Source organism: Anas acuta, chromosome 1 (assembly GCF_963932015.1).
Source record: "Anas acuta chromosome 1, bAnaAcu1.1, whole genome shotgun sequence".
NCBI classification, from domain to species: Eukaryota; Metazoa; Chordata; class Aves; order Anseriformes; family Anatidae; genus Anas; species Anas acuta.
Window position 1 is genome coordinate 132,739,707 of NC_088979.1, and position 13,721 is coordinate 132,753,427.

At 38.4% G+C, this 13,721-nt stretch overlaps 1 protein-coding gene across 19 annotated transcripts in view; it reads left to right on the plus strand.

Annotated features, from left to right (window-relative positions):
* ARHGAP8 (Rho GTPase activating protein 8) overlaps nt 1-13,721 on the plus strand; it is a 104,967-nt gene that overhangs the window by 32,977 nt on the left and 58,269 nt on the right. For 10 of the 19 annotated variants that reach the window (XM_068657615.1, XM_068657487.1, XM_068657493.1 and 7 more), the window contains exon 2: nt 10,990-11,127. The exons of 1 other annotated variant lie outside the window; for it this stretch is intronic. In XM_068657615.1, the coding sequence (XP_068513716.1) occupies nt 11,043-11,127 (85 nt within the window). In that variant the 5' untranslated portion in view covers nt 10,990-11,042. Of the gene's footprint in view, nt 1-6,319; nt 6,368-6,468; nt 6,581-10,989; nt 11,128-13,721 lie in introns of all 19 variants that reach the window. 8 more of the 19 variants (XM_068657501.1, XM_068657568.1, XM_068657509.1 and 5 more) reach the window with 4 other exon arrangements.

A 13,721-nucleotide genomic window follows, 5' to 3' on the forward strand; every position in this document is an offset into this window, starting at 1 on the left:
ACAGGGTGACTGTCTTCCTTGCTTTCTGATTTTCAAGGCTGTATCTCAGTCCATGGCAGGAATTAACCTCTGTGTGTGCTTCTTCTCTGATTATTACATAAAAAGAAGCTCAAAATCCACCAAATTAATGATAACAAAGGATGAAGTGTTTGGCATATTTTTAAGGCTATATGCATTTAATTTTTGATTTTTACTAGTCCATCTTAGCATAATATTTTTATCATAATATTTACAAGCTAGTTAACTTTCTGTCAATATGAATATATCAACCTGTGTATGATCATCATACTTCAAATTATATTTTTTTTTCAGTTTGATAAACTACTTTTTCCTTTTAAAATGAATTTTTCATGGAAAGTTTGGTTAAAAATATTTTGACACTTCAGGGGAATGTGGCCACATCTATGAATTTATGTGTATTTATCTTTACTGCACTGAAATCAATTGAAGTTATTATAGTAGTAAAATTAATTTGGGAATAGAGCCTAAATGGAAAATGTAATAAAATTAAAGCTGTTTAAATTTTTCTGAGTTTCAGTTCAATACAATTTTTCATCAATATTGATGTGTGGAAGTAATAATGGAATATTTGCCTTCACAGGCTTCTCAGTATTTTTGGTTTGTGTATTTCAGTGTTGTGCAAAGCCTGAGACGCTGGCAGGAGGCTCTGCTTTCTTCTTGCAAAGCCTGGCTGGCATGCTGGCAGAGCTCAGGAGTCTCAGCTGAAAGGTAGATCTACACTGAGTCTGTGGACTTGATGGAGAGGCACTGTAATGAACAGGAGACCCACTGCATTTTAAGAGCAGATTGATCCATCTGTTCCCATTTCTGTCCTGGTCAGCGTGGTGCACTTGGGTCTTACACTGCAAGTCTTCACAACTCTACTGCAGGGTGTAGGCCTGACTCTGGGACCTTGAATGTTCTCCAAAACGCGCGAGCTGCTGCCAGATACAACTGAGAGCATGCCTGTTGGTTACAGGCTCTCATCCTCCTTCATCCCTTGGTGTTGGCTGAAAGCACGGCAGCAGGAGGGCTGGCACAGGCAGGGCTGTGTAGCGGTGTCAGTGCGCTGTCCAGCCTTGTGATGCCAGGAAGGCAGATGAAGTAACAGGCCTTGCAAGAAAGTGTGGATTTTGTTGTTGTTTGTTTGTTTCTCAGGGGAAATACCGTGCCAAATGCTTCCAGTAGTTTTTTGTAAAGGGGGGAGGGAATCCAGGTCTTGAGGGTAAACCTCTGCTATGAGGTTACGCATACAGTATATACAGTGTGAACATACAGTATATTCAATATAAACAGCAGCCTGACACAAAGGAAGAAGAGAAGCAAGAGCTCTGAGAAAACAGGAGCGCTGAAAGTATTAGTATGATAGCTGTAGATTTAAAAGTAAATAAATCCCAAAGCCCCCACCTGCTGACAAGTGAAACTTTAACAGGTTGTGTGGTGTGATAATTCGTGAAAGCTACAAAAAGGAAAGGATTTGCTATATTTTCACCTGTGACAGATTCTGGTGTTGGTATTTAAAAATGAGTTGTGTGTGCTCTGTACCCTCATGTGGCTCACCTCTGCAGGATTTTGCACAAAATCAAGATCAGAAAGTGGGAGAAGAAGAGTTGGAGGGGGATCAGTGCTGCTGCAGGATTTGGGGCAGGGAGGCTGTTGGAGTAAATGCTTCCTGTGGAAGAAACAGTGCAATGAAGGATGGCTGTGATAACCTGCACTGCTCATGTTCCTTGCCTGGGTGTACAGCTGTTATGCTGCTGAACCACAGTTCCCTTTTTAAAAGCTAATCCTTAAGTTATATATGCGAAAATATGGTGATCCTCTTGAATTATATTTTTTTTTCTGTCATAGAAAAATTTATCTAGAAGTGACAGCCTCTGAGAAGCAAGGCAGGCTTTTGATGTTAGCTAAACTAGACCAAATTCAGTCATTAAACTGATTAAAGTATCTCTCCTATGAAGAGAGGCTGAGAGGGCTGGGACTGCTCTGCCTGGAGAAGAGGAGGCTCAGGGTGTGAGCTTGTGAGTGAGTATAAATACATGAAGGGAGGCTACGAAAAGGACAGAGCCAGGCTCTTGTGAGGGTTGCCCAGTGCTGGGACAAGTGGCAGTGGGCACAAACTGACAGACAGGAGGTTCCCTCTGAATATCAGTAACCCTTTCGTGCTGTGTGGGTGTGATGGAGCACTGGCACAGTTTGCCCAGAGAGTTCGTGGAGTCTCCTCCTTGGAGATCTTCTGAAGCCACCAGGGCATGGTGCTGGGCAGCCTGCTCCAGGTGGCCTTCCTGGATCAGGGGCTGGGCCAAACGGCCTCCAAAGGGCCCTTTCCACCTCAACCCTTCTGTGGTTAAACTAAAGGAGGCCCGAAGAACTGTGGCCCTGTGTGCTGTAGCTGACAGTCAGTCCTCTTGATGTTTGCTTCCTATGTGTGGTCTAGCTAACTTTCTTTTATGTATTGTCAATAAAGAGTGGTATGTTGATACAGAATATAAGTGTCAAACACTTGAAATATACTGCTGATGAATAATATGGACTTTCGGTTTGGTAGACATTGTGGGAGGAATACACTGAGGAAAAATATGTAGTAGAACAGACAACATATGGGAGGAAAAGCAGAATGTGTTGAATACACTTTCCACAAGCACATTATGCAATCAGTTGGTGTGGTTCTGTGTTTATAAGTATCATAGCAAAGTTACCACAGCACTATAATAAAATAACCTTCTGAAACCTCTTTACCTGGTTTTGTTGACTATACTCCTTAGCAAATGCTGGTGTATGCAGAAGCATCATCTAATTGAAATGTAAATTGCATACTGATGCTGTGTCACACCTCTGAAAAGTAACAAAAAATATCTGTGGAAGGCAACAACATCGGGAAAAAATGAAGAGAAGTCCCACTGTTTAATTTTGAAGAATAACATTTCTGACAGCTGAATGAACAAGAAGAATAGGCATCAAATGCATTTGTGCCCAGACAAATGTTGTGAGGGATCCCTCACCTTTGTTTGGACTATCTGTAGATGCGAGTTCATTATCGAGCAGTTCTCTGGGTGACTGCCTTCATTTTTGATAAAGTAATGCTCTTTTAGGGATGTCAGTAAGTAATAACCTTGCCTGTGGAGGGATGTATGATGTGGTATTTTGTAAAATACTTCCAAATGTATGTTATTAATAAAAGACTTGTAGTTTGGTTCTATTGGATGCTCTTTTTTTTATTACCTTTCTAGTGGGGTGAGGTGGGGGAAGGTACTAAATCTGATGGTTTACTATAAACAGCGATACATGGCAAGGAGCACAGTTAAGGAGATTGTTATCTCCCAGGAACAGAGAATGCTGTGGTCAACAGGAAATCAATTTCTGAGGGTGCTACAGTAAATTTGTCTTGTAGCTGGAAACTTTCTAATTGCTGCCCCAAGGGAACAGTGAGCTGAAAAGCAGGCAGATGGTTCCTTCCCTATTTCCCTCCTTCTTTGATTCCATCTGAATAATTTCTAGCTTCCCAGTAACTTTGTGCATTAAACGTTTAAACTATAATAGTTGCTTTCACTTGTACAGTAACTTGGCTCTTCAAAAGCCCGATATTCTTCAGCAGGTTCTGGGAGATATTTAAATCTGTTCTCTTCAGATTGAGCTGCTACTCCTAGCCTGGAGTGTTAGCAATTGATGTGAAGGAAAAATTGTTTTTTATTTCATTCTATGCAGTGGAAAGATGGTGGTGTGTGTGGTGTTTTGTTTTGCCAAGAAGAGGCATAAGGAGGTGGCATTTTTTCCCCCATCATTACACCGAGATTTTATTATTCATGAGATCTGAAAAGCATTGCAGCACCAAAGATATAGGCTGTGGTTTTTTTTCACATATTTATAATTAATGTTCAATAGAATGGAAGAGCCTGGCACAAAGAGGCACTGCAGAAGCAAGGTATATTATAAGGGCTTTTGGGTGTATTTGGTTGGGATGAAGAGTCTACAGAGGTAAAAACATCCATCCTACCCATTGTCTTTCTTTGTTCTGAAAGTTTGACTGGGTGTAGGTGGTGGTCTCTGGACACAGAATGGAAAAACATAACAAAAACAATGTCTGTGTTGTTACAAAGAGCTTATTGCAGTCAAGTTCCAGCTTCAGCAGAGGGCTGAAAGTCTAGCTTTGAATGCTTGGTGGCATTGGAGACTTTAAAATTAGTAGAACACAAGTGTGAGCTCTGTTTTAATTTGGAGCTCCTTGAAAACTACTCTGTATTGGAATAAAACATGCCTACAAAATATAAATACTTCATTTAGGAGGAAAAGCTGGGAAGGAAGTGTTCAAGTAAGGTAGAAAAAAAGTCATCTTTCCTGACCTTACGTTGAAACTGCTTTTTGCTTCAAAAACACCTCTTTGGTTTGGCCAAATTACATACATACCAATTGCTCCTCACCATCACAGAAACGCGTGATCAGATAATATACTGATTACTTATGAGCAAACTGCATCAAATAGCAATTCGTCTAGAATACCTGTCACAAATTAGTTGCTAAATAAAACACACTTTATCACACTAGTTGCTAATTGTTAATTTTAGAAATGTCAAAATACCATTCTGAATAGTAATGAACAAATTAATCACTGGTTGGAATATCAATCACTGAGTGTTTTCTTTGCATCATAACTTTAAAACAATAACAATATTTTCATTTTGAATGTCATATGAAAAAAGTTAACACAAAATGAAATATATCTGGCCAAGAATTAATTTATTTTTTTAAGAAAAGTGTTATTCAGTGGGGATTTTCTCTTGAAAATATTTTTTATGTCTTTTTCCAGTGTATGTGCTTTTAAATTGGGTGTAAATAATTGTAAATTGCAAATTGTGCTTTTAAATTGGCTGAAAATGAAGATGATAATTTTCAAGAAAAAATATAATTTTCAAGAAAAAATGAAGAAAAATATTATGAAATAGTTGGTTTGTGTTAAAAATCTACAAAGTAGTCGAGCCATATCTAAAGTGCAGCAAGTTATGGAAATGCATGGTTGCCTTTGGTGATAATTACTACTACATTAGTATCAGATCTGTAAAATGTTATGAAATTTTTAAAAAAGCTTCACTAGCCATTAGAAGCTCTTAATTATTGTGACTGTTAACAGGTACTTGTTTTACTGTAGTACTTGGGAGTTGTAGTCATACTAGGATGCAAATTCATTTTTTCTGCATAAACTTGAAACCGAAAGTTAAACTTTCCATCAGCCAGTGAGATCCTGACTCTAGTTCACACACCCAATAACTGTGATCACTTTAATGACTAATCCCTCTGCAACGAAATAGGTAAACATACGCCTATGATTAAGCAGATGTTCACATCAACCAAGCAAGCAAACATCTATTTTATTCCTGGAAATCTACTTAGATATCCATTCTCTGGTTAAAAGAAAATAGATGGTATCTAGTCTGAGGACTTAAGGGTCTAGAACAAGCATCCTTAAGCTGTGGAATATGCAAGGTGGGCAGCAGTTAGCAGGCAGACTGGCCTTTTAGCTTGTTTGTTTGTTTGGCATACAGTAATTTCCCAGTTTCAGTGCTTTTAAGTAACAGTACAATATGTAACCTTCTGGGAGAGGAGAGAAGAATGTGCTTGTATATGCATTTTCTCAATAACCAGACCATAAATTTACCTATCTTATTTTTAACATGCGTATATGGAAACAAACTGGTATGAAACAGGGTATTGAAATTAAAAGGAGAGTTTGAAAAGCTCCATTTCTTTCTCACCTCCCCATCTGAGTCTGGATTTTTAATTTAAGGGAAGTACCCTTATTGCTGCATGGAGCAACTGCTTGGGAAAACAGAGCTTCTAAATTGTATTTTTAGTTCCTGATGTTCTCTTTGGGTGTGTTACTTAGTATTCTGTTTACAAAGTGCTCTGCAGAGACTTTGATACAAAGCAATGATTAGCTACAGGAAGTGCTGTTTTTTTCAATTTTATGAATGTTAATGCTCACTTGAAATTTTCATGAAGCTGTTGCATGTTCAACGTGAAGTATACAACATTTTCTTGTAATAAACCTTATGACTGCCATAGAAGAAGTGACTTTGGTGTGAGGGTATGGAGTATGTATCTTCATCAGAGAAATACAATTAGGAAGATATAAAGAAGATTAATGTTGTTTATAAAAGTGAATTAATCCTAAATTCTGTTGTTTATCATACAAATGTGTATAATATATTTTGTAGAATAACCCCCCAAATAAAAACATGTAAATTGGTTGGTAGTCTTGTTATTATATGCAGCTTTCTTTTTGGACTGCTCTTTTAAAATTCTTTAATAGTACTCTGTGTTCTAGGAGAATGGTGCCTAAATGCAAATGAGTTTGTTCCTGAGCAGTAACTGGGTAAGAGGACTCATGTTACTGTTATTTTTTTATGTTCTTTTTATACCTGTGTAGTGTGTAAAATATGGCATGCTGTACTCACAGCTTGTTTATTTTTGTAGGGTTGACCTGACAACCATTTCATCATGCAAGAATCAGTTAGTAAGATCTGCGCAGACTTCTTCCTAAGGGGAAACATGTCTGAGATTGACTATGAGAAGTTAGCTGAAATAGGTAAATATGTTTTATTATACTTCAAATGACATCTGTGTAGAGTTACAGGTGATTTAATAGAGCATCTTCAGTAAGTGAGAGGCTTCACTGGCATTTTGTAATGCTTCTTGGAGCAATCCTGTATGAGTTACAGCCACTGTACTAATAGGTACCCTATTAAAGCCATTAGGGTTGAAGGTTAGTTTAATACATGCTTCTCTTATGAATTATTGTTAAATGTTCCCAGTGCAATTCTAGGCTGTTGGAATATCACCATCATCACATATTGTGGCACAAATGGGAGTCATTACTCCAAAGAGACACGTATTGAATGAGCACAGTGATTGCTGTATTGCGTGTTATCTCCAAAGATGTTAGTCGACCTGAGCAATATGACCATGGCATTTGACCATGATCTTTCATTTTGAAGATCAGCATTATGTTTTTTTTCCACTGAGATTTTGAGGTTGTCAGGCTGAACTCCAGAGCAAGTGTCTTTCAGGTTTTTTTGTTTGTTTGTTTTTCCCCCTCTGCCTCAGTCTCCCTGACCATCCATTTAGCTCCGATTTCTCCATGTCATGACTTTCAACTGCAGCTGGCCAGCTTTCTATTCTTAAGGCGTGATTCAAAACCCATGGAAAGCAATTTTCCTCTCAGCCTTGGCAAGCTCTGGATCAGACCTTTTGTGGTGTCTCCCAGCAAGGGTTGAACAGCAGTAGCAGTGTGATTGGTAACAGATGATTCCCTGCTATGGCTCATGAAGCAGGACAATAAACTCCTATCATTTGCAGGAGAAAAATGGAGCTCAGGTCTTCCTCAGTTTGGAACAATTAATCTTCTTTTTTATTTGTGTTTATTTGGAAATGTCTCTTGAGATACAGTCCTCTTGTTCATGTATGGGGAGAAAACTAAGGGAAAGAAAAAGAATAAACAAAGAATTATTTACTAGGTTAGAGTTAACTAGCTTTTCAAGTAATTTGTGATTACTGCTGGGACTGCTTTAGTCCCTGTGAATAACTGCAGTACAAATGGTCATGGATATTTTGCTTCTCTAGTTCTTTGCCATTTTTCAAAGCCAGATAGCTGTCTGTACTTGGTTACAAATCCTGCTTTTTGGAAGCCTATTACTATATGTAATAAAAAAATATATATTTACAGGAGGAATTGGCATCCACCTCTCTGTACTAAAGGCTGTAGTTGGAATATTAGTTGTTTCTGTTTTTAACTTTAATATACATTTCACTTTTAATAAGGCTTGTTCAGTTTCAGTGGATCCTGGTACATAGTTTCTGTTTCCCACTTCACATTCCCACCCAGTCACATTCTCTATTTTCTTTGCAAGTTTTTGGTACTTAGGGTGGTTACAGTGCTCAGACATGAAAACTTACTTAACAAAGCAGCACTTTTGTTTTTTGGCGTTTTAATGTGACTTCAAATATATAAATAGAGGGGGGAAATGGTGAAATTCAGGTATTGGGTTTTGTATTTGTATTGTTCATTTGTATTGTTCATTTTGTATTATTTGTATTGTTCATTTTGGCTTTGGGGAAAAAATAATTCTTTAAAAGGAAAGAATACTTTTCCAGTTGAGGTTAGTGTAGCTCTTTATATATGATACACTTTTAAATGGTAGAATACACTTTTAAATGGTAGAATGATACAGATTTTGGAGACAATAAAAAAAATTAAGTTTTTGTGTATGTGGAGAACTCTAATGGTATATTTCTAAACACAGGTTTCTTTTTTTTTTTTTTTTTCCTGAGACTAATAGGACTTTTGCTTTATTTTCTGAAGAAGCTTTGATTTGAATTTAAACATAAATAAATTTAAGAAAAAATATAATTTGTGACTGCTCTTTCTCTTTGAGAAGCCCAGCCATTGGTTACAATCTTCATCCTTTTGAAATACAGTTTTGGTACTAACCATGTTAAAACCAAAAATGAGACAAGATTTCATATAACCGTTTATAGAATAGAAAGATACTGGGAAACTGAGTTTAAAGCATTCAAAAATATTTACTGAGAGTTTTTTCTCTGACATGTATTAGCTACTGGTACATAAATCTGGCTGAAATCAATACCTAATATATTCTGTCTGCCCTAGTGTATCTTTGGTGGTGGTTAAGGCATATAAAATGATCAGAAGGCAAAACATTCTTGAAGGACTTAAAATTAAGTGGCACTAATAGTGTTATAGATAAACCTGCTGATTCCACCTTATTAAAACTTGTATGATAAAAGAGATGGATGATGTACAGGGTGTGGTGAATTTCCCCCTCTGCTCTGCTCTTGTGAGACCCCACCTGGAACCTCAGCACAAGAAGGGCATGGACATATTAGACCAGGTCCAGAGGAGGGTCATGAAGATGGAGCACCTCTCTGATGAAGAGGGGATGAGGGAGTTGGAGTTGAGAAGAGAAGAGAGCTGGAGAAGAGAAGGCTCCAGGGAGACCTTATAGCAGCCTTCCAGTACTTAAAGGGGGCCTACAGGAAAGCTGGGGAAAGACTCTGTTAGGGAGTGTAGTGATAGAACAAGGGGGAATGGTTTAGAACTAAAAGAGGGAAGACTTAGATCAGATATAAGGAGGAAATTCTTTACTCAGAGGGTGGTGAGGCACCGGAACATGTTGCCCAGAGAAGTTGTGAATGTCCTATCCCATGCTCGAGATGTTTAAAGCCATGTTGGATGAGGCTTTGGGCAACCTGGTCTAGAGCAACATGTCCATGCCCATGGTGTGTGGGGGGGATGGAATTAGATGGTCTTTAAGGCCCCTTCCAGCCCAAGCCATTCTATGATTCTGTTTTCTTCTCTTAAGCCACCAAGACACTTGTGTGTTGATGGGTTAATATAATGTTTATTCTAGTCATAGAATCATAGACTATCCTGAGTTGGAAGGCACCCACAAGGATCATGGAGTCCAACTCCTGGCTCTGCTCAGGACCACCCAAAAACCAGACCCTATGCCTGAGAGTGTTGTCCCAATGCTTCTTGAACTCCATCATGCTCAGTGCTGTGACTACTGCCCTGGGGAGCCTGTCCCAGTGCCTGACCACCCTCTGAGTGAAGAACCATTTCCTAACATCCAGCCTGACCATCCCCTGTCCCAGCTCCATGCTGTTCACTCAGGTCCTGTTGCTGTTCTCAGAGAGAAGAGCTCAGCGCCTGCCCCTCCGCTCCCCTCTTGAGGAAGCTGGAGGCTGCCATGAGGCCTCCCCTCAGCCTACTCTGATCTGGACAGAACAAAATGAACAACTTCAGCTGCTTCTCATACGTCCTCCCCTCTAGACTCTTCACCATCTTTGTAACCGTACTTTGGATACTCTCTAATAGTTTTATGTCCTTCTTATTATTGTGGTGCCCCAAAATGGAACACAGCACTCGAGGTGAGGCTGCACCAGTGCAGCACAGAGCAGGACAGTCATTTCCCTCTAATCCGCTAGCAACGTCATGCCCAATACACCCCAGGGTATGGTTGGCACTATTGTTGGCCCCTAGTCAGTTTCTAGGAAGCATTCACTTGGATAGTGTGGCAACCTTAGGGCCAGCAGTTATCCCAGAATCTGTGTTTATCTGGGGAGGTACTTAGGATCATCCCTTCTTGAACTGTACAACAGTTTGTAAAAAGTTGGGGGAAAAATTATCCAAACCTTCAAATAAGATTGATTGACTTTGTATTCTTAATTTTAGTGCAAAGTAGATTTTAACTTGAGGATCTAGTCCAGAATCTACTAAAGGTGGGGGGGGAGGGGAGAGAGAGAAATATGTCTGTTGATTTCATTGGGCTTTTGAGATGATCTTTTGAGCAACTTAGCTTGGCCTCTAGCTGGACTATATGATGGATTGACATATGGCTACTTTGCTTATTGCAGGTTCTGAAGGTTGAAGGATTTAAAGAAAATGGTGGATTTTCACGCAGTTAAGGTGGAGGCTTTTTTGCACTTTGATACCTTTATGCAAGGTATCTTTTTGAAAGTCTGCTTTCAGACAGTGCACACATGGAGTAGTTGTCAACGTGCATTAGCATACTGAAACTTTGATTTCCCTGTTTGGACAACCTCGAAGTAAAAGACAAGAAGATGTAGATGGATACAACAAGCAGATTGTGAGAGTCTAGGAAATAATGAGACAACAGCAGTTGTGCATAGCAAGGTCACAGTATGCCAGCTGTCCAGTCATTGTCAAGATTTTTATGAGCACTGCAACAGATACTAACTTTAAGTAGGATGTGAAGGTAGCTTTGAGTAATTAGAAGATTGTTTTTTCCACACTGGAGAATGGAGAAAGAGCAAGAACCTGAACTGAAAATGAAACAAATGCTGATCAAGGCCTGTGTTTTTGATTGAGGAAAAATTCACCCCCTTAATAATTCATCAGAGGCAAAAGTTTTTCTTTGTTCACTAGCACTTAAGCATTCTTGCTTGCTTTTTTAGAACTGCAGAAAGATGAAACAGAAGATGCACAGTCAGGACAAGAAAAAACATTTATGTCTCCACCATTTGAGGATACTGAGTTAAATATCAATCACCCCTACTATGATGTTGCAAGACATGGCATCATCCAATTAGCAGGTATGTTTGGAGAAAGACACACATTATTAAACCCCTTATCATATTTTCCTCACTGTACTCCTCAATGTAATGCATTGTAATCATGCTAATACTTTCAGCCTTAATATTGAAAAGTAGTTGAATAGTAACGTGATCCCTTGCTTTTCTAAAGGTGACATATGAGCCAAATATTTGAGCTTAATCTTGCTTTAAAATATAACCATAACAATATATTATAATCTAGGTCCTAACTGTGGCTGTAACAGAGCTGTACTTTATTGCAGTGATGAGTAATTTTGTTTTGTGAATAACCTTAAGTTATATTCACAACCTTAAGTTATTCACAAATATTGTGAATATCTGAAGTGTTGTGAAGCCACACACGTAATCATTTTTCTAGTCTGCTCAGGGAAGGGCATGCAGCTAAAGAGATATGGGTTACTGCATAAAAACTAATAAAAGGCAGAAAGGAAACTGTTGACATCAATGTTAACTACATTTAGGAAACTGTTGACATCAATGTTAACTACATTTATCACCTGACTTTATGTTGTGATATGGAGAGAAGTTATGGGTACATAACATATTTGAGTATTGGATCATTTGGTGTTTACAGTTATTTAGTTTTAAAACTTTCTGGCAATATACAGGACATGCAAGCACATTTATGAAATAAAAGCACCTCTTTAAAGTATACATTTTTTTTTTTAATCCTTTTGGTTTACTTAGGGAATTAACACACTTGTTAAGCTAATATTAATAACCAGGGTACTGAACTAAAAAAAAAATACGATAAGAAATAAAATTTTTTAACACTGCTCATTGTAATGAAGTTTAAGATTGCTCAATATTACACACTTTTTGCACTTCATACTTTAGTGGGCATGATGGGCCTGTGGTTTATCTGGAAAATGATGAACTCAGGTTATAGGTATTCACCTTCCTGAATTTGAGCCATAAACAGAATGTCATCCAGATGAGTATGACCTTCAGCTGAACCAGTCCTCTGAAGAAGTTTGATTGAATAGGGTAGGAAAAACTGTTGTAGTTTGACTTCTGACTGTAGTGGAATGAGAATTGTACCCATACTAATGTCTTCTTGAAGCTAGTTATGCACAGGATGATAATTACTTTTTACCTTTATAAAAACTAACACCCCAACATAAGATTCCTATCAATAAACAAGGGAATAACATCCACACTCTTGTGAGTAAAAAGCTACTGCCTACTAGACCAGTAGGATGTTTCTTGCTCAAGCACCAGTTTGGGATGGAGGAAATACCAGGAGTTATTAATGAAAACATTGAAATCAAACTGACAAAGTGTGAAATAGTGTGTTAACAGACACACTGGATACTCCAGAGTCACTCTAAGAACTTCTTCCATCTGCTTTATTAGGCAGTGCTACTGAAAGAGTTCTCTTTTAGAGCATTATTAAGAGTTTTTTTTCTCCTTCTAGTATACTCAAGATCCAGTTGTGGATGGGCCACATATTTACTGCTTCAGCTTTAGTCATGCACAACTATTTAGTAAACATTTATTGTTAGTCCTCATTTTTCATTCAGTCAAAGCTGCCCTAGAAGTCAGAAGCACTTTGTATTTGTCTGGTTTAGTGGTGGTAATTCTAAAGGGTCCTTTTGTGTTTATCTTGCTGGGAGGAATCATTATGATTTTTACAGCTATGGGCAGACATGCCTGATGATGAGCTGAAACCCCTGGGTCTGCATTTTGAAAACTTTTGCTTTCTCTATCCCTTTGTACTGGAGGGGAAGGGAACAAGTTGGCAGTCCTAGTAATCTCTGCTTGACTGACCAATAAGACATTCCCAGCTCATTTTAAAAAGTGAGTAAGTAAAAGTTCACTTATTGCCTAGGCAAACAAAAAACACAACTTCCATAGTTGCAGACTGACACTACCATTTGACTTGGAAAAGTTGAAATGGTGGGGGAACTCAAAAAAGGGCTAAGTTTTAGGTGAGATGGTGAAATATACTGGAACAGCTCCTTTTAAAAATCATCACTTTTACTGTTGGTGAAACGGAGTACATGTGGTGGGGACAGAGTGATAAACAACCTGTCCATTCCAGATCAGTCTCAACTGCCTTCATTTTATGTATATGCCTTTGCCTTATTCCTGTATTAGAAAATGGGAATGTGCTTAAGTGTAGTTGAGTGAAAACAATAGTGGTTTTTAAAGAGACCTCCTGGTAGTGGTAGCATTCGTTGATTCTTCTTGGAACTTCCTTCATATCAGGGTATGCTTGGAGTACAATCCAAACTTTAGGTATGCTCCTGGTATAAATTTGCTGAAGTAAGTGGGGGTATTCACAAGATGAATCTTGGCTGAAACACTGGATTTTTTATGTTTTTCATCTTAATATTGTGGTCTTTTGTAGGGAAAACATGCCCCCTAGCCTTTGTCTAAGCTTGGAAAAAAGTGACTTTAGCTGCCATTTCGGTCAGAAAAATTTGATGGGATTTTGCAAGTCTACTGGTCAATTTAAATGCAAAGCACAAGCCAGGAACTGTGCTTCAGAATGCAGTATATGTGCATGTAAAATAATTCTGATAGTAGAGTATAAGATGGGAACACAGAGGTGTGCATATGCATGCAGA